We start from the raw sequence: 20,591 nt of genomic DNA, 5'->3' as shown, positions 1-20,591 counted from the left end.
GGCTACGTTGTCCACTTTTCAACGAGCGAAATTGTGACTTGACATGGAATTAATGTTGCAACATTTGTCCTCAGAAAAGGCAGCAGACTATTTAGTTTACAAATTTGGATCTCACTGAAATCGCTGCCTAAACGTTCATTCATAAAGTACCACTCAGGCTTTCAAACTGCTTTGTGGTTCACAGATTGCCTGAATGCTAGCTACATTTAAGTACAAATAAAAGTAGGCTACTACTACTATATCATTGAAAAATTGGCATGCCCCAGTAAATGTATAATGTCTGCATATCCATTCTGTCATTCCATATCGGCCTGCACGTATCCATTACCGCTACGTGGCACAAAGCCTATTCGTCATGAGGATACAAGTGGGCTATGTCTGATGATAATTGTTGCGGTTGGACCTAAATCTAATTTCAGTGATTTTGTAGGCTACTGTATTCATGTGATCTGATCTTTTTATTTCAGAGCATGAGAAACGTCTTATTGCTGTCACTGTTCTTAATGAACATCCAGCATGTATCCGCTTCTAAAGGAGTCTCTGCCAGTCTGAAAGCCAAGTGGAGCATGACGCCTTTTCTTTTGGAGACAAGGTGGAGTTTTTTGTTGTTGTACGCTACATTAACCTATTTGCTACACTTTAGCTGGCACGTATGTCATACCAGCTATTAAATGCTTTCCTGAAGTTTAGCTGTGGCCTATTGTGTTCACTTCCACAAATACATTTTGTATTTTACATATCGTTTTGGATACACAATGTACATGTAAAATATTGTATGCTTGTTGATTTATTTTCATTTTTAACCAAGCCCTATAAATACATTGAACTGCATCTGCATTATGTTGACAGCAATGTTCAGCTAGCATGACCGTAAGGCTAAGCAATTATCTTTAATAGCAAGCAGGTGGGTGGAAGGGAGCAAAGTAGGATTAGTAGCGATGCACAGTAAACTGGTACATACGGAAGTGGAGCATTGCAAAGAGGAGAATGGTACATAGGATTTGTTTAGACAAAACATGTTGCTGGTTTTATAAGTATTTTCCCACTATTTTACTTAGCCTGTTTTACTCATTTGACTTCTTTTGTGTAGTGAGTTCATTGGAGAAGATGGGAATGAGAAATTCTGGCAGTTTGTTGAAACTGTTAAAGAGTTGACAGTGTACAAGAATGGAGGTATGTCAGTATTTTCAATCATGACCCCGACAGAAATCACAAAATGAATTTGTATTGATTGGTTTGGGTAATTCTGTAACACTTCAGAACCAGTGTGTGACGACCTTCAACCCAATGAATTGACATAACATAGCATATAGATAACATATGTATCTCAAATCATCAAATTAAACCTATAATCAACATTACTTCATTTTTGTACCAGCAAGTCAAGTCAGTTTATATATATATATATATATATATATATATATATATATAAGTACATTTAAAATCAGCCAACGCCGACCAAAGTGCTGTACAAAGTTATCAAATAAGGCAAACAACAATAAATAGAAACAACAGACAAACACAATTAAGCCCGAGTGACCTTAAACTCGAAACCTATAGAAAATAAATACGTTTTAAGACGAGATCTTAGAGATACTTCAAGATCTTACTGCACTTCCAATGCACAGTATGGAGTTTATGCCCTACATTTACATTTAGTCATTTGGCAGACGCTCTTATCCAGAGCGACTTACAGTTAGTACAGGGACATTCCCCTGAGGCAAGTAGGGTGAAGTGCCTTGCCCAAGGACACAACGTCATTTGGCTCGGCCGGGAATTGAACTGGCGACCTTCAGATTACTAGCCCGATTCCCTAACCGCTCAGCCACCTGACTCCCTTTACGTTCATTCCTCACTCATTGATACCCTTGGTTGCCTCTGCCGCAGAGTCAGTGCGATCATATTACAACTTGATCATCAAGAAGGCTGGCCAGTTTCAGACAGATCTTCAAGTCAGTCTCCTGAGATTTGCTTTGTCTCTGAGGGCCTACTCTCCAGCCGTCTTTGCATCCCAGCAGGTAGGACCACGTACCATTTGAACTACTAACTTACAATCATTTCTGATGGCCACTTGGGCTTATTAAGGGGGGCAAAGTTATTCTTGGTATCATAAAGAGGTTTGCTGTTTAGTAGGGGCTTTTGTGTTATTGTTGGTCATTGCTTGTTGATTCCTACAGTTGTTTTCTCCCTGCTTCCGACAGATTGCCAGTGATGAGCCGCCGCCCAAGGCTTGCCCCGCCTTTGTGTCTGTCCATGGTCAACAAAGCTGTAGCACCAAGGACATGAAGAAACTCCTGAAGGCTGCTGCAGGCCGGTAACACAGCTTCTCATTGTCAACCCCTCGTGCTAGCATCGGATGCTCTGCACTCCCTCCACATGTTCACTTGTTAGCCTCAAGGTTTTTAACACTGTATTCACTGGACGGATCACCTGCTCCGATTCTTTTTCGAAACGAGAGCTTCTAACCATGTTTTCATGTGTGTTTGCAGGCCTAAGCCATACATATACAAGCATGATCACAGATACCCAGGACTCAACAAGACTGAAGTCCCAGTGGTGATTTTGTATGCAGAAATAGGCACTGGGAAGTTCAATGCCTTCCACAAGGTCCTGTCTGAGAAGGCTGTGGAGGGCTCTCTCCTGTATGTGCTCCGTCACTACGTAGCGGTGAGTTGTGGCCCTGCCGTCTTGGTGTCCTTCTGCGGAGCAATGAGCCGATTGACTTTGCAATTTGATGTGGTTTAAAAGCTAAGTGAGCACGTAGAGCGAATATGGCCCTGTGTATTGGTTGTTTTGGATAAATGCTAGAGGATTGATCCGAATGATGTAACCTCGGTAGGAATGTGTAGGCCGATTTTATCATTGTATACATTTGTGTTGAAGAATTTGAAGAAAGACATATACATTTTAAGGACTACAAGTGTTTAGGTTACCTGATAACATTTCGAGTTAGGAGAGAAGAGGAGTACTAATTGCCACCTTATTTACGACTATTGTTATTCCTTCGTAAATAATGACAAAAGCCAGATAGGTCCTCTTTTCATGCTAGAAGAAGAACTGTGAGCGTTCAGTCTTTGCAAAACTCTGTTCTTGCCTAGGAGCTTGTCAGCTGTCAGGATCGTGAACTCGATCGAGCCTCAGAAGTCTCGGTCACTTATTACTTGGCAGTATTCAGAATAAACCCAGTGAACCAGGGAAGAATATTGACATCACCATTTCATACTGTATTTTATACTAGCTCTTTAGGGATTCTTCTCATAGATTTGAACTGGATTGTTTCAAGTGACATCCGCTGTGTTCTGAGGTCTGTTGTCTTCCAGGTAGAAAATGAGAATTTCAATATCTGATCTGGATCTATTTAGCTACTGTAGCTAGATAGAAGTCATCTATTTTCTTTTGATTATGTTCACAATCAAAACGTTATTTGCACCCTGGGATGAAATAAACTTCCCTGGGAGGCAATTGCAGTTCTAAGAGCTACGTGCACAAAAGCCCAAGGTTACGACGGTGTACAGCCTGATGGATTGCATTATCCGCCAGCGATTAGCAGAAGAAAACGTCTAACTGGAAGGTTAGCGTCTGAAATGCAGGCGGCCTGACTCTGTGTGCTGCTTCAGTAATGTGTTCTTTTCAGAGATGCCGGTGAGATCAGCAAGCCAGAGTGTAGGTGGTGGAGACGGTGCGGTTGAGCCGCCTCGTGTGTCAGGAATGCAGGGGGAATCTTTTGATCACGGGGGGCATTAGTGTCAAGGTTGAAATGGCAGTCTGTGTCCCGTGGCGTGTTCATGTTCACATAGAAAGAAGAGAAATACTTCTGCCAGGTTTCTTTCTGTCAGGGGTTTAGCTTTTCGCTTGCTTCATCATCTCTGCCAATGTGTCTTTTCTCCCTTCAGATCATATTCCTTTTGGATGTTTCTTTTCTTTTTCTTTAGGATCCAAAGCCTCAACATATGCTTTTGTCTGGATATGGTGTTGAACTGGCCATTAAAAGCACTGAATATAAAGCTGTAGATGACACCAAAGTGAAAGGTGCGTTTCTTCTAAGCTGCCTACTTGGTATAGAGAAATAGTGAAAAACACCTTATGGGAAGAGTGAAATTCTATACATTGCCATGATTGCTTTAGATTCAAAAGTGGCTGTGAACACGGAGGAGGATGACTTTGATGAAGTCCAAGGATTCCTTTTTGGAAAATTAAAGTAAGTCTTTCAACTGTCTTTTTCAATAGACATCTTTCAACAGTCAACTATGACAAGAATGGCTAGTATCTGCGTACATTCCTGCAGTTTCAGATTAGTAGAACACAATCGTTGTCCCACACAAGGCTATTTGATGAGTCCGAACTGTGGTAGTCGTTTGAGTGACATTTGAGTCACCTCCCCCCCCCCCCCCCCACACACACTCCTCTCCATCTCCAGGAAGTCCCACCCGGAACTTCAGGAGCAGCTTGGAGAGCTCCGGAAGCATCTTCTGGAGAGCACCAACGATATGGCCCCCCTCAAAGTGTGGGAGCTGCAAGGTACTCCAGCTCCGTCGAGTACCTCGTAGGTTAATCTGGCTGACAAACAGAACTGGGGCCCTAAGCAGCAGGCTCCTGAGGAATTTCTGAAGTGGCTTTTTAGTCACTTGTAAATCACTTGTGTGTGTTTGAGCTTCATACAGTAAATCAATGAGACATATTATTAAAAAGTGCCCTTAAAAAAAAGCAAAGTTACTTCAATGGCCTGGCTTCATTTAGCTCCTAAAGCACAGGGCCTGTGTTGCTTTGAACAGTTCGATTGAAATGAGCAGCGTTCATTTCAGGGGGTTGGAGCTTTTAGTCATGCTTCATTTAACGAGTTAAACACAGCGTGACATAGCAAAAGGGAAGAGATTCTCAGTGATTTTGTGGATTGGTACTAGATTGAAAGGAACACGAACGCGTTCTGTCGTCAACCCAAACCTGATAACGAGGCTCACGTGGATTGGTACTAGATTGAAAGGAACACAAACGCGTTCTGTCGTCAACCCAAACCTGATAACTAGGCTCACGTGGATTGGTACTAGATTGAAAGGAACACAAACGCGTTCTGTCGTCAACCCAAACCTGATAACGAGGCTCACGTTTGATCCGCCAGATCTGAGTTTCCAGGCGGCCGCCAGGGTGATGTCTGTACCAAAGTATGAGGCTCTGAAGCAGCTGAGGGACCTCAGCCAGAACTTCCCCAGCAAAGCCAGGTGAGACTTGGCACCTCGTCCTGCCTCAGAACGTGTCAGAAATCCACCTCCTCCGACATGGGAGACTATATCGGTCTTTCCGTTGTCGGGCTTGTTTTTGGCACCAGACAGGTCTTATGAGGAACAACTTAGAAGTGCTGAGTCAAGCTTGGAGCTTGTGTTTACAAGGAGTCAGCTGTAGATATACCATCTGACGACCCACAGATTTGGGAGATTAAAAATGGGTTTTTACTGCTCGCCGGGGATGTGGAAAAAGCTGATGGTGACTGTACATGTTTTACTGTTCCCACAGATCACTGACGAGAGTGGCTGTAAACCAAGAAATGAGAAAAGAAATTGAGGAGAACCAAAAGGTGTGACGTCATAAGCAGAATCCTGGGAGAAAGATTCAGAATTCTCGGCACTTTGTCCACTGAAACTTCTTTTTCTAGACGTCCTGTTTATGTCATAAGTGTTCGCCACAGTCGTTCCTGAACTGATGCTCTTCTCTGGTTATGACCCTAAAGTTTGACTAGTATACTAATTAGACGAGCAGATTTCTGGAGGCTTGATTCACACTGGGCTAACAGCAGTGGGTTTGTTCCCGCAGCGCCTGAGCGAGACCATGGGTGTCCATCCTGGAGACGGGGGGCTGTTCATTAACGGGCTGCACATTGATCTGGACGTTCACAACCCCTTCAGGTAGGAGCCCAGCAGGGCGGAGCAGCAGTCAGTCTGCCTCCTGCCCCTGCCTCCTGCCCCTGCCTCCTGGCCTCTGCGTCCTGCCTCCTGGCCTCTGCCTCCTGGCCCCTGCCTCCTGGCCCCTCCCATGGGCCGTCGCTGTGGAGGCGCTTCAGAGAGCTGGCATCCTGGAACGACAGGATCCCACTTTAGCCCTGCTAGCTTGTGCTCGCAGCTCCTGCTGGCAGGCTGGATGAAAGCTGACCTGTGATCTTGCCTTTTGGTAGCATCTTGGACATCATCAGAGGAGAGGCCAGGATCCTGGAGGGCCTCCATAACCTGGGCATCAAGGGAGAGAACCTGGGCAAGCTGCTGAGACTGCCTGTGAACCCTGTGGAGGACAACTATGCCTTAGACATACGCCACCCAGCCGTAACGGTGAGAAAGCCTAGCCCACCCCAGCATTGCAGGTGCTTTGTCTTAGTGTCTGGCACCAGCATGTGGATTAGTGGATCAGTCATCAGAGTATTGCAGCACTCCTAGTCTGCCAAAACCCTTGATTATGTACTGGGACCAGAGCCAAGGAAAGCTATCAAATTAAAAACTTGCAAACTTTAATTTCGGCCCCCCTTGGCCATTTTGTTATGCAAAACACTTTGAAAAAAGGCCAAATGAACGGCTGTTAGATATTTCGTCTGAAATGTATTTCTTCGATCAGAGTGACTGTCTGTCCGTGAGGCCTTTCAAATATACCCCCTGGTGCTGCAGCTCTGGTTTGCCAGACAGTGAAATGGATGAGGAGAATGGGAGGGCGAGAATGAGTGGGAGAAGGAGGGCGAGAGAGGGAGAGTTAGTGTGCCAGAAAGAGCTCTTTCTCTGAGAGGTTTCTGAGGTTCTGGAGAAGAGAGTGTTGTTAGTATCAGTTTGGGCTGTCATGGATTATTTTGGCCTCTGTAGCCATCTGCACGTCTATCGCCCCCAACACAGATCTATACAGCCCAGCATGCGCCTCTCAGTCATGGGAAGAATGGCCATCTATCAGCCTCTCTTCTCTGGGAATATGGGTCGATCTAGCTATGGCGTAGCGCAGCGCATTTAGATTGAACAGGAATCGATTTGATCTTTAAGATCCAAAACGACCAATCGGCTTTTTCCTCCTGAAAAGGTCCCCGGGAAAGCCGGCCCATGTAATCAGTCTTTTTCTCTTGTCTGCCGTTTTCTTTCCAGTGGGTGAATGACATCGAGAACGACTCCATGTACCGCAGCTGGCCTTCCAGCCTGCAGGAGCTCCTCAGAGCCACGTTCCCCGGAGTGATCCGCCAGATCAGACGCAATTTCTTCAACCTGGTGAGACCCCCCCCTCCCCCCCTCCCCCCAGGAGCTCAGCTGTGGCTGTGGGTGGAGGGCGAGGGAGATTGTCACTCATTCTCTCCAGAGCAGCTGCCCCAGCGGAGGAGATTGAGTAACGGACCTGCCATGATCCCGTTGTCTTTTTTTGAGGCTTTGAAATGGAAAAAGATTTGATTGTTTCTTGTCTTGGCTGAGGCAACACATTGTCTGTGTAAATTGATTATCAGAGGTGTTTATTCCTGCCGAGGAGCCGGTCTGGGGGTGTTCTCACCTGTTTCCTGTGTACAGGTGCTGTTTCTGGACCCGGTTCAGGAAGACAGCATCGAACTGGTGAAGCTGGCTGAGCTGTTCTACAAACACAAGATCCCTCTCAGGTGTACTGCCTCAGACTTGTTTTTGTTTGTCCTTTTTTTTCTTTTTTTTTACTACACCTGTTGGCTGCGCCACATGTTCACATTCGGAAGCAATCAGCAAATTCAAATCTGATGTTTCTCGCGTTTCCCCCGAAGGATCGGATTTGTGTTTGTCGTCAACACGGAGGACGAGGTGGACGGCCTCTCAGACGCCGGGGTCGCCTTTTTCCGACTGCTGAATTTCGTCGCTGATGAGTACGACATGTCTCAGGCTCTCATGTCTGTGGTCGCGGTACGCATCTCCCCACGGGCATCTTCTAACCCCTCTGTCTGATCCAAAACTCATCCTGGAATCCTTTCCTGTAAAAAGAGCCGCCTTTGATGCAGCCCGTGAGATATTGGTGATTGTGGTCCGTGTGTTGGCCTGCTGCCTGACGTGTTATTGAAGCAGAAGGGAGGGAGAGGGAGAGGAGGGGGAGGGGGGGAGGAGGAGGAGGGAGGGGAGTTGTTTTGGGAGGGAACCTGAGATGGAGGGTATCGACAGCACCCGGAATGTAATGGAGAGTGATGCTCAACTCTCACAGAACTTTCGTTTAGTTTTTCTTCTCTCCCGCAGATGTACAACAAAGTAGACATTGGCGAGAAGCTGTCTGTTGATACGGTGTCTGCCTACCTGAAAAAGAAATTTCCCAAAGCCAACGCCGCCAGCATCCTGGGGGTGGATTCTGAGTATGACGACAAAAGAAAGGTACACAAGATGAGGATGTCTTTCCCAGAGTGCCTAAAGCAAGTCGGTCTTGAGTGGCAGTAAAACAGCTGATCATGATTAAAACACAGGGGTTAGCTGCAGACTCTGTTGTCATGGCCCCTGACTGTGTGTTTCTTCGCGGGGGGGGGGGGATGGTGGGATGCCAGGCAGGAGCCGTGTTCCACAGGAAGAGCGGTCTGGGCACCCTCCCTCTGGCGCTGTTTAACGGCGTTCCTCTGAGCCCCGAGGAGATGGACCCTGACGAACTGGAGACCATCATCCTGCAGCGCATCATGGACGCCACCAACTTCTACCAGAGAGCCGTCTTCATGGTACCAACTGTCTGGAACCAGATGCTTGTTAGGGCTGTTCTTGTTTACTTCCTTGGTCATGTCATGAAGTTGGGGTTGTGAGTGACCTGGATAGATATAATGAACAGTCTGGGGATATCAGCCCGTGTGCTTGCACTAGCGTCCTCTCCTGTTGTCTGCTGACAGGGTCAGCTGACTGAAGGGACGGATGTGGTGGACTATCTGATGGACCAGCCTAATGTGGTGTCTCGCATTAACCCTCTGGTCCTCAGCACCGATAGAACATACCTGGACTTCACCGCTTCGCCTGGTAATGCGCTTCCCCCCCCCCCCCCCTTCAGACGTGGCGTTCTGAGTTTGTTTGCGTCGAGCCTTGTGTGTGTTTGTGACACTTTGTTTTGGTTTCCCCCGTTAGTTGCGGATGACTGGGAGGACACCACTATGTTCTCCTTCCTGGACACGAGGGACAAAACGGCCGTCGTCGCCAAGAAGATGAAGTATTTCACCAGAAACGGTGAGAGGCGGGCGGCTGCTCTGTCCATCTGGCACTGCTGCCAATTGATTGGTCTCTCCTCCGTGTCGATACCGCAGCGAGGTGTCGTTTAATGTGTTTGAGCAAGTGTGTAAACGATTTGTTCCAACAAAGCGGCGCGGCGTAAATGAGTACATCTGAGGAATGTTTGTTCCTCAAACATCAGGGAGGAGGCTCCGCGAATGATACGCTTGCGTGTTCCTGTGGGCTGTGCGGAAGGATCAAATTGGCCTTTAGAAAAGGCGAGCAGGCTGCGTGCCTTTCTCTCCAGATAATTGCCCCTCTCTCTGATTGGCACCATGCCAGTGGCCTGACTCTAGTCTCAGACCCATAGCTTTCTGCTCCCTCTCAGTCTCTTTCTCACTCTTTCTCTCTCTCTCTCTCTCTCTCGCTCTCTCTCTCTCTCTCTCTCTCTCTCTCATATTCATATCTATATATATTGTGTGTAAACACATATCTATGTGAGGAAATCCAAGGTCCTGTTTCACTTACTATGCTGAGAAGACTGGAGGGAAGAAGACAGTAAGCCATGACAGGTGGCACCATCCCCCATGAGCTCCCACATGCGTGCACACACACACACACACGCACACACGCACACACACACCCACACTCTCCTCCATCCTTACACTCATCTCCCTCTCTGTTTTGTTCTCCTTTGTCTCTCTCTTACTGGAAAATAGCCCAGCTATAATGTTCCCTGTGTGCTGCAGTCCCAGCAGACAGTGGGTGGGTAGGGGAAGGACCCTTGTAAAGGGTTAGCAACACCTCCTACCAGCACGCTGGAGCTTTCACAACCAGATTGACCTAGTAAGAAAATGTGTGTGTGTGTGGGGGAATTAACTATCGGCCTAAATTACAAGGCCAAACCGGGGCTTAGTCAAACCCAAACCCAGGCCTCCCTCGGTGGAGCTAGACAATAGAGACCGATGTTTCCTGAATGCGACCACCTGTGTGATGCGGAGCTGACAGTTGGAGCTGACAGTTGGAGCTGACAGTTGGAGCTGACAGTTGGTTGGGTTAGGGTTCCCCCCAGATGAGGACGGGATCAGCGGAGTGACCGTTTGGATCGTGGGAGATTTGGAGACGGCCCCGGGGAGACGACTGCTGCTCAACGCCATGAAACACGCGGTGAGCCCAGACGGCGTGTTCCCCCCGCCCCCCCCCCCCCCCCCCCCCCCCCCCCCCCCCCTCAGGCACACTTCAAAGAAGCTCCGCTCCTACTCTCCCATTCCAAACTTCACATGCGTTTATAAGACATGAATTACTAATAATCTTTGGAGTGCATTTCTTTTAATATTTTTTTTAAAGCCTTCTGAAAACTGTGAAGCTGAAACGTCCCCCAAAGCTCAGGACGACTGACTACTCATTTGGGTATAAATGTAGCTTTAAGAATCCTAATTAACAACTCGCGGTTGCTTGACGCGCACGTCGATGCAAATGTATCCCTTTTATGTAGTCTAGCCAGGTAAGCCCCAGACGTTACTTACACCCCGGCACGCAGAATCTCCGCTGGAATGAAACTCTGTTGGGACGTGTTTTCACCTTGGCCCCGAAATGAACAAACAAAAGCAGTCCGTGTTGTTCAATGATAAACACCCACATAAATATTCTGTGGTTCACTTCCAATAGAGCCAGAGGTGATGCCTCACTTGACGAAGGCAGAGATGGGTCGTCCATTAGCAGGCTTGTGAAGGTCTGGTCACTGCGAGCCATGGAAAATACTACAGAGGGCTGATACTTTATGAACTCCCCGAGGGGCGTTTGGCCATGCCAAATGCATTTTTCAGCAGTAGTGTTTTCGAAGACGAAATCCTTACGCTTTCATAAGGTCCCCCCCCCCCCCCCCCCCCCCCCGCCTGCTGTCTTTCAAAGCTAATAGCAAACGCATAGCATGTGTTACCTTTTAAGTGAAAAGATGTAACAATGCTGACACTAATTGAATTCCAACATATTTCACACCTTCAGATGCACAGGCAAGACCTTGGAACACCTTTTGTTATTGCCACCCTCGTCCAACTGCCATGCTGAGATTCTGTGTTTGTGTGCGTTTGTCCCTGTACTTGTATGTTCCCGTGTGCAGAAGGCCAGTCCTGGAGTGCGTGTAGGGGTGCTTGCCAACCCCAGCAGTAAGCCCAGCGAAGAGAGCACCGTGGTGTACAGGGCTCTGTGGGCCTCGCTCCTCACCCAGAAGAACAAGGCCGCAGCAGAGTTCCTCCACAAGGTCCTCAGAGAGGAGAGCATTCTGCTGCATCAGCAAGGCACCAGGATGAAAGACCTTCTGGTGCAGGTGAGAACAGGAACAGGAAGGAACACTGCCATTTGTTCATTCCGTTATAAGTTAGAATCTTTTTTTTTTTTTTTTTCTCTCACTTTACGTATTGCGTAGATCTGTTAGTTCTATTCTAAGCCCTCACGCTCTCTTTTTCTACCTGCTGTCAGCCGGCAGTGAACACTTCTATCCCACTGCTCTCTATTAAAGCCTGCAGCCCCGGAAAAAATGGTGATTGATGAATACCTCCCCTTATTCTTCTCCTGGATAGCACGTCCCAGAATACATTTGCCCGAGCTCGCCTGTCTGCCGGCCCCTCAGTCAGAGGACACGTAAGCAGCCGCCTGCTCCCTGTCAGCTCCACTCCGTCTGCCAGAGTCGCCGCACGAGCCGGCCTCCACGTGCTGCATCTCTAACCAGGCCTCCTTCCTGGATACCTGATCCCCCACCCGCTAACCCCCCCAGAGGGAGCCGGAGTAGCCGGGATCCTGCTAGCGCTTCACGGCCGTGTGGGTTAGATGTGCCCCGCCAAGCCTGCCCGTCACTCTTCCTGTTCCGGCTCAGTAACCCCACAACCACGGGTGTCCTGAGCCCCTGTCATCTCTGCGCTGGCTGCTGGACACGGGATCGATCTACAGCGTTGCTCGCACTGGAGGAAAAACCGTGTTGATCGACCACATCAGCTGACAGAAAAGCCGGCTTTCTGTCCTCATTAGAGACAGGAAATGACCTGGGCAGCCATCAGTCAGGGAATGTAGCGGAGAGAGAGAGAGAGGGAGAAAGAAGGGGGAGAGACAGTGGGAGAGAGAGGGAGACCCACAGAGGGAGAGGGAGACAGAGAGAGAGAGAAAGAGACAATTACGACTCTCCTTAAGCGAGGGGAAAGATTTGTCTGGAAATGGCAGGTGCTCGCTGCGACCAGGCTGGGGCTCTGTGGTTTGGGACCTGGAGCCAGAGTCCGGGGATATGAGTTTATTATTGGCTGCCTGACAGACCTGCTGACTGAGTTATGCTGACATTATTGGTATTTCACCTGTTTTCCGGGGCGAGGTGAGGTGGTGGAGAGGGGGGTAAGAAACTAATAACCTGACTGTGCAAACCCTCCCACTCTCCCACTTCTGATTTGTTATGGACAAAATGGCCAATGTTTAATTAAAGGTTTGTTAGATTAATTGCAAACTGATTGATCGCTCCTAGATTCCCATGCATGTGCAGTTCGGACAGCTCGGGTCTCTCCGGCTGTGAAATATTTACGTTTAAAGGCCGCCGTGATGCAGAACGTCAGTGATTTGTCAATAGCAAAGTGATTTCCAGCCCCGAATACATCATACTTTCCATCAAAGTGCTGGGCAGACTTTGTTTTGGACAGCCTGAGAATGGGAGGCCACGTCCTTGAGGACGGCTTTGCGACTATACATCACCGAGTCCTCATAATGGCGGTGCGAGCGCTCAATATATCTGTCTAAACCAAATGTTTGCTCCTCCGCTTCAGGGCATGGACGCGGACGCCTTTGAGAAGAAGTTCAACACGCTGGAGGTGCACCTGGTCCGCAGTCAGCAGCTCTTCTGCAGAGACGTCCTGAAGCTGAGCCCTGGACGGAGGGCTGTGGTCAGCAACGGCCGGGTGAGACACCACACACACACACACACGCACCACACACACACGCACGCACACACACACCACACACACACACACACACCACACGCACGCACCACACACACACACCACACACACACACACGCCACACGCACGCACCACACACACACCACACACACCACACACACGCACCACACGCGCACACACACACACCACACACACGCACCACACACACGCACCACGCACACACGCACGCACCACACACACACACACACACCCGCTACCTTCCCCCGGCTCTTCAGACAGATCCCACAGAACTCGTCCACTCAGCAGTTCTTACTGTTACCGAGTCATGCTCAGACATCATAACAACACATTGTGTTAGGCCTCATGCATATCCCGGGAGTGACCTGGGGTTGGAGCTGTGGTGTGGGGCTGAGGTACAGCAGTGTGTGTCGACAGGTCTGGCCCGTGTGACGGTGTGTGTGTAGTGTCCTCCCTCTACTGTTGCGCAGAAATCCTGGTAGCCTGCTAGTCAGCAGGAAGTTGTCTGGAGGGTCAGAGGTTGCAGAGATGTGTGTGTGTGTGTCGCCATGTTTGGGTGTGTGTGAGTGAAACCGTATGTGTGTGAGATACTGTGTGTGTGTGTGTGTGTGTGTGTGTGCAGAGCGGATGACTGATGCCTCAGCAGCAGCAGTGCTGACAGTAAAGGATGAAGAGGCCAACTCCAAAGATGGCAGTTACAATTAATATCATTTTCCATTCTTGTGTTGTGAGGCTGGCTGGTACGGCGGGGCAGGGCCTCTCTCCTCCCAGAATAGATGAGCCGAGTGCAGGGAGAGGAAGCAGCAGGGTGGGAGCGCGGTGGCCATCTGGCTGGAGGAGATGAAGCACCCTACTCCATTCACATTAGCTGGAGAGATACAGCAGCCTTCACCATTCACATTAGCTCTCTCCATCCTTTCTCTCGCTCGCTCGCTCTTTTTCTCTCTTTCCTTCTCCTTCTGCTCTCTCTTGCTCTCTTTTTCTCTCCCTCTCTGTCTTTCTCTCTCAGATTCTTGGACCATTGGAGGAGGAGGAGTTTACCGTGGAGGATTTCCATTTGTTGGAGCAGATTACCCAGAGCTCCACGGCAGAGACAGTCAAAGGGAGAATCAAGCAGATGGGGATCAAGGGAAAGCAGTACGTGTTCCTCCATCTCTCCATTTCAGTTCAACTCACAGGCTCTGAGGTTTTTTCCTCTCTCTTACCTGTCCTTTGCCCCTAACACAAGAGGCACAGGACTTAATAAACACAAAAAGAGTGAATTGAATGATTCATCACAACCTGCTAAGGTGGCAGGTTGCTAGGTACGTTCAGTAAGGAAAACACCAAAATGGTAATAAACAGTCCATTCTGTGCGAACCGCTTGACCTCCATAGAGGTTGCATCAAATCAGGTAACATGCAGAGGGGTGGCGGGAAGAATCAGAAGTGCTCATTAAGCTGGGCTTGGCTCGAGCTCCAGTGAGGCTCTGCTCCCATTCACTCAGACGGCCGGCGTGCGTCACCTCAGCTGGAGGTGAGACCGTCCGTTTGGGATGAAAGCCATGTTATCACACGACCTACTCGTTATCATTACCCAAGCCCTCCTCCTATCTCGTGGAGACGGCCTTCCCTTTCCTCACCGTCTCTGAAAGGCTTTTACAAAATGGACATTCAGTCTCCAAGGGGCCGATCAAGTTTTGTGAAATAGCCGAATCGTTCACATTGGAGGCTCCATCTCGTTGGTTAAGACTTTTGTGTTCTAAAACCGCTCGGCGACCTTGAAACGGTCCAGGTGTGGGGGGGTCACCTGCTGGGTGGTGTGTCGAGAGGGATCATGAATTTGTGATTGAGTGACCCTGGTCCTCCCCTCCTCAGAGCCAGCGACCTGGTGATGAAAGTGGACGCTCTCCTCACCGCCGCCCCCAAAGGAGAAGCCAGGAGAGAAGTCCGCTTCGTCAAAGACAGCCACAGGTGATCGATGCCTCCTCACCAAGCGGCCCCTCATGTCTCCTCCTGTCCTGACGGGCCCTGAAACGGCCATCTGTATTATTTGAAGCTGTGTAGAGAGACTCGAGTGTGTTTGATGTAAGTTTGAACTAAAGCGACTGGGAGTGCTGCCCATTGTTGCTGACACGGCTTGTCTCTGTTCCCCCTCACCCTCACCCCCATACCAGCGTGCTCCATCTACCACCTCGCGAAGGCGAAGTGTTCTACGACGTGGTGGCCCTGGTCGACCCTCTGACCAGGGAGGCCCAGAAGATGTCACCTCTGCTGATTGTAAGTTCCTCCTCCTTCTCCTCCTCCGCCGCTCTCCTCACGGCTGACTCCTGACGCGTGCTGGGACACGCTAGGACATGCTAGGACACGCTAGGACACGCTAGGACACCGGCGTCTGCTCCTTCCCCTCAGGGAGCGCCGTGCCACACAGGGTACGAGCCCAAAGCTCACCAGCCCAAAGCTCACGCTGAACAAGTCTTTTCTTTGGCTTCCCAGATATTGAGGTTAAGACCTGCGATCCTTTCCGTGATCTACTTTGATTGACTGTTCCGTTTCAAAAGCCTCTTTGTTTGTGAACCGAGACCCCACGATAGATGCTGGCTAATCCTGGCATTAACATGATGCCGTTGCCCCATATGATCACCCAGCAGCATTGAATGTGTTGACACACACATGAATGTCTTCTGGGAGTTGAGAGAACATGTTGATTGTACAGTTTGATTCTCCTTGCTTATTCTATAACAGGATGACTCATCACAGAACCCTAGTTGCTCAGGCAGTCGTAGCTCCTTCGTAGGCCAACTGGACAAATCCATGTCAGTGTTATGTGACTGAGGTGAATTGGATGAGTCACCTCCCTGAGCTGCCAATTCCTGTATTCCCGTAGACGGTGTTAGCATTTGCCCGTGGTAGCGTTTACAACCAATCCAACCTAAGTCCCAACCGTTCAGCTGCATCTGTATTCAGCTGCTGCTCTGTAGCCCTCAGCTAAGGCAAAATGGTTGTGTGGCGCGAGGCTGAAAGGTGGAAACCTCAATGTATTGTAGTTAGAAGAAGATGGACAGCCCGACGCCGAGTCTTCCATCAGAGGAGCCTCCACCGCAGGGGCTCTCCCTGCCGAGCTGGGGTCGTGTGCTGGGCTGTAACTGGCTCGTCTCTCCATGTGTCCTGCAGGTGCTCAGTCAAGTGGTCAATGTGAAACTCCAGGTGTTCATGAACTGCCGAGCCAAGCTGTCCGAGATGCCCCTGAAGAGGTGAGCCCCGCCAGCGTCTAATTAAACTTCCTGTCCGGGCGTGTGCATGTACGTCCCCCCCCCCCCCCTCCCATCTCTCCCCCCCTTAACCGCCTTCACCCCCCCCCCCCCCCCCCCCTTCAGAGATTGCGCCGCCACAACACCACACAGATGCTATCTCCTTAATAACATCACCTTATTGCTCTGGGCCTCCCCTGGCTTCTCCGGGCAAATTGTTTACAGCTTGTGCTGTAGAGTTTACATTACCGTCAACACTGTTTCAAGGTTTTGCTCACGAATATCTGTAATAACATACAGAGCTTAGTAATTTGGAGTTCTGTTTCATGCCATCTCCTGGTGATCGTTGTACACCGATTTACTACGAGGCGTTTTCGAAATAGCTTTTTTAAATTCAGATACCCTGGGTGGAGTAAAAAGCATTCTGGCAATTTCTCCTAAAGAACAATCTCAACAAAATCAACAAATTGCGTCAACATCCTTTAATTTCCTGAAGACGATTGGGCTGTTGCGGGGCATTTCTGCCCAGCCTGGCGCTAAGTGGGGAGTCTGCTCGGGGAAGGGTTCCAGAGCTCCCCAATTTGGAACGGCAGATGAGTTTGTGTAAACACAGCGACGCTCTCTCCCGGCTCCAGAGTCCCAGGGCTGGTTACACTCCCTCTCCTCCCACCCGGGGAGGCTCTGCTGCAGGCATGTTCAGGTGGATCCTACCCCCCCTGCCTCCAACACCACCAGCAGGGTGATTGCTTCTTACTCATGTATGTCCTCCCCGTGTGGGGTGGGTGTGTGGGCGGGGAGGAACAGGAGTAGAGGGTTGGGATTGGGACTTCCTCAGGCATCCTGTCGTCTTGTTCCGACTTTCCGTTCAGTGCGGGGAATTGGTTCGCTCCTCAAAATGGGAACCAACCAATAAAGAGTGAGTGCTTCCTCCAGTGACTTGGTTTAGGGCTTCAGTAATTTAATCCTCCATCTCTCTCTCGGTTTCCTCTTTCTCTCTCCTTCTCTCACTCTCTCTCTCCCTCTTTCCTCCCCCTCTCTCTCTCTCTCTAACTTCCTGTGCAGCAGCTCTGCTCTCCAGACTGCAGTCACTGACTCCCTCTCACTCCTGCTTCTGCTCTGTGGGAGAGAAGAGCGTGCTACTGCCACAGACGAAATTAACTTCTGAAATATCTTCCTGTGTGCAAATGTGTGCCTCTGGGGGGAGCAAGATGGCGTCATGAACACAAAAGAGAAGGTGTTGGCGCTGTCGACCCTGGCGCGTTTTATCCCCAGTCATCACGACTTCCCCGTGTCGGAGGGCAACAAAGAAAATACATTTGCATAAAGATTAGCAGACAGAAAGCTGCCAGACAGCTGGTTAACACTAGCAGAGCTGGAAGGTTCTGTGTGGCGTTCATGCGATATAGAGCGCTAGGTATTAAGTTGTCCACTTTGAAGACACCGTATCCCCCGCTGTCACAACAATTCCCCCCCGCTCTCCTTTTCAGGAAGTGAAACATTGCACAACATGTCATCATCTTTGTCTAGCCATGTAAACGAAGCTTTTGTTAATTGCTTTGCATTGGTTATCAAATATGTCAGAGCGCTCTGGTTCCAGTTTCATTCTCTAATTGTTCTGTTTGGGGGAGGGGGGGGGAGGGGGTCTGCCTTATTCTTGCTGGGAAAAGTCTATTCCAGCTCATTCTCCCAACTCATTTTATTTGGATCTGCACTGGCTTTTGAGGGAGTACACAACGATGTGTCAGCTCATCTCTGTCTCTATCTCTCTCTCTGTCTCTATATCTTTCTGCAGCTTTTATCGCTATGTCCTGGAATCGGACGTGTCGTTCATGGCCAATGACTCTGTGTCCCCGGGCCCTGTGGCCCGCTTCTCTGAGCTCCCCGAGTCCCCCCTGCTCACCCTCAACATGATCACCCCCGACAGCTGGATGGTGGAGGCTGTCCGCAGCCCCCACGACCTGGACAACATCCACCTGCAGGAGGTACGCTACCCACCCCTCTCCTCCCCCAGCAGCCTCCCCTAGCAGAAGGTACGCTACCCTCCCCTCTCCTCCCCCAGCACCCTCCCCTAGCAGGAGGTACGCTACCCACCTCTCACCTCTCCTAGCACCCTCCCACTCCACCAGACTGCAGGGCCGCCAAGATGTGGTCCTCTCTGATACCTCTCCATCTGTCTGCCTGCCTGGTTGTTTCTCTGCTTGCCTGTCTCTCTCTTCTCTTCCTCCCTCCCTAATTGCCCCTCTCTCTCTGATTGGCACCTTGCCAGTGGCCTTACTCTAGTCTCTTACTCTCCTCCCTCTATTAGTCTCTCTCGCTCTCGCTCTCTCTCTCGCTTTCTCCCTCCCTCTCTCCACAACCATCTCTGTCCTATGTGGGGCCCTAAACCCGGAGCTGTGTGCAGGTGAGCGGGCTGGTGGCGGCGGAGTACGAGCTGGAGCACCTGCTGCTGGAGGGCCACTGCTTCGACCTGTCCACGGGCCAGCCCCCGCGTGGCCTGCAGTTCACCCTGGGCATGACTCAGCAGCCCCTCATGCAGGACACCATCGTCATGGCCAACCTGGTGAGCTCCTTCTCCCTCCTCTGCCGGGTCATGTGATGCAGGGGCAGCTTAGCATGACTCAGATATTAGCAAATGTGTGTGTGTGTATGTGTTGGGGGAGAAGGGGTGTGATACTTGATTTATCGGTGGCTGCTGCCAAACCCTGAGCCGTCCTCCAGAGAGGGCCTCTCCTCTACTGAGCCGTCTGGACCAATGGGCGAAAGCCGTTTGTTTCCGGCGTGTCCGAGAGGAGTGTGTTGTTGTGATGTGAGCGTGGGTCCGCAGGGCTACTTCCAGCTGAAGGCCAATCCAGGCGCCTGGGTCCTGAGGCTGCGCCAGGGGAGGTCGGAAGACATCTATCAGATCCTAGCGTGAGTAGAAACTCCACTGCAACCTGCTCTACCCTGTTTAGCCCCTATTTAAAGGATTACGTTTCCCTTTTGGCTTTGACACCCCCTGATAATTTAACGGCATTAGGGACACAAGTTTGTAAGTTATCAGCGCGCCGCGCGCGATGCTAATTAGCGGGCGCCATCTGTAGCACAACTTCCGAGGTGTTTCAGCTACCTCGCGATCTCACCGGAGGTCTAAAACCCCATCGCTATGGAAACGCAGCGAGCTGCTGACTTTGTAGCAGCTCAAGGTTTTGATGAGTGCAAGGAGTTTGCTGTGTATGGTCTGAAAGAGAGGTGTGGGGGGGGGGGGGGGGGGATGTGAGAGGGAGGAGAGGGCGGGGGTGGAGAGGTTTAGGAGGGGAGAGGTGCCATTAGAGAGAAGACAGAGTGGAAGGATGATTCAGCTGGTCACCTGCCATGCCGCCATCTCCCAACCAGGGAAATCAGCAGCTCAATATCTGTTTTAGCTGCTAGCCAGGCGTAGGCGTTGATGGCTGCATATAAACGCCACGTGGATGTTTTCTAATATCCCTCGACAAAACCAGCATGATGTTCCCTCAACAGCGGATTTGATGCCTTTTCTCAAGGCCTGGGTCTTGCCTAAGTCCTAATTCCTTCTCTATATCTGGCCCAATGTCATTTTCTCGTTCGAAAAATGGAATTAGAACACAAGTATGAATCCATCATCACTTGTGATCTCCCTGACAGGAGTGTATGTAGAAGTCCTTGGTTGTCTGCAAGTCTGTACGATTCTGACTTGTGTCTCTCTCAGAGATCCTGACCACACACACACACACACACGTACAGCAGAGTGGCCCCTCACATCACACACATTTGCCCCTCAACTCATCCTCACAGAAGATTTAGGACACATACAGCCCTGGGTTGTTCCAGAATCATATCAGACACCCAAGATTTATTCCCCCAATCCTCCAGGTGGAGCTAAAAGGTGATGTCATTTTTCACCTTGGCAGCGCCATTATTCTTACGCTTAGCGGCGCCCTTCCCCGGTTAGGGGTCCGATCAGAGCCAAGTGGGAGTGTCGGTCCTCTCCAGTCCCCGACCCGTGCACCCCCCCCCCCCCCTGCTCCCCGGGCGTGCCGTGGCCCAGCCTGTCCTGACAGCGATGAATGAGACGACCAACTCTCCTCGTCGAGCACGGCCACAGTCACAAATTGATCTCTCGTGCATTTTCCCAGCATCAGCCTTAATGGCTGTGCATCGCACGTGCAGGCGACAGTAGAGCAGCCAAACCCAAACAGGACTCCTGTGTGGGGGGGGGCTTTGTGTCTATTGAGGAGTGGGGCATTTATCATTGTGATAAGGTTAATTCTCAGCCTTTTA

At 50.1% G+C, this 20,591-nt stretch overlaps 1 protein-coding gene across 3 annotated transcripts in view; it reads left to right on the top strand.

The window, feature by feature from the left end:
• uggt2 (UDP-glucose glycoprotein glucosyltransferase 2) overlaps positions 1–20,591 on the top strand; it is a 34,932-nt gene that overhangs the window by 91 nt on the left and 14,250 nt on the right. For 2 of the 3 annotated variants that reach the window (XM_047046799.1, XM_047046801.1), the window contains exons 2-30: positions 468–592; positions 1,091–1,173; positions 1,888–2,018; positions 2,202–2,314; positions 2,490–2,667; positions 3,933–4,029; positions 4,126–4,198; positions 4,418–4,518; positions 5,117–5,216; positions 5,509–5,569; positions 5,806–5,897; positions 6,164–6,314; positions 7,104–7,223; positions 7,515–7,600; positions 7,736–7,871; positions 8,196–8,327; positions 8,495–8,659; positions 8,825–8,948; positions 9,054–9,152; positions 10,195–10,301; positions 11,254–11,460; positions 12,935–13,066; positions 14,094–14,221; positions 14,941–15,036; positions 15,240–15,342; positions 16,237–16,316; positions 18,106–18,295; positions 18,715–18,873; positions 19,138–19,223. In XM_047046799.1, coding sequence (XP_046902755.1) covers positions 468–592; positions 1,091–1,173; positions 1,888–2,018; positions 2,202–2,314; positions 2,490–2,667; positions 3,933–4,029; positions 4,126–4,198; positions 4,418–4,518; positions 5,117–5,216; positions 5,509–5,569; positions 5,806–5,897; positions 6,164–6,314; positions 7,104–7,223; positions 7,515–7,600; positions 7,736–7,871; positions 8,196–8,327; positions 8,495–8,659; positions 8,825–8,948; positions 9,054–9,152; positions 10,195–10,301; positions 11,254–11,460; positions 12,935–13,066; positions 14,094–14,221; positions 14,941–15,036; positions 15,240–15,342; positions 16,237–16,316; positions 18,106–18,295; positions 18,715–18,873; positions 19,138–19,223 — 3,455 coding nt within the window. The remainder of the gene's footprint in view (positions 1–467; positions 593–1,090; positions 1,174–1,887; positions 2,019–2,201; positions 2,315–2,489; positions 2,668–3,932; positions 4,030–4,125; positions 4,199–4,417; positions 4,519–5,116; positions 5,217–5,508; positions 5,570–5,805; positions 5,898–6,163; positions 6,315–7,103; positions 7,224–7,514; positions 7,601–7,735; positions 7,872–8,195; positions 8,328–8,494; positions 8,660–8,824; positions 8,949–9,053; positions 9,153–10,194; positions 10,302–11,253; positions 11,461–12,934; positions 13,067–14,093; positions 14,222–14,940; positions 15,037–15,239; positions 15,343–16,236; positions 16,317–18,105; positions 18,296–18,714; positions 18,874–19,137; positions 19,224–20,591) is intronic. The other variant, XM_047046800.1, reaches the window with a different exon arrangement.

The sequence above is a fragment of the Hypomesus transpacificus genome, chromosome 23, assembly GCF_021917145.1.
Source record: "Hypomesus transpacificus isolate Combined female chromosome 23, fHypTra1, whole genome shotgun sequence".
In the NCBI taxonomy this organism is placed as follows: domain Eukaryota; kingdom Metazoa; phylum Chordata; class Actinopteri; order Osmeriformes; family Osmeridae; genus Hypomesus; species Hypomesus transpacificus.
This window is presented reverse-complemented; position numbering and strand designations above follow the sequence as displayed.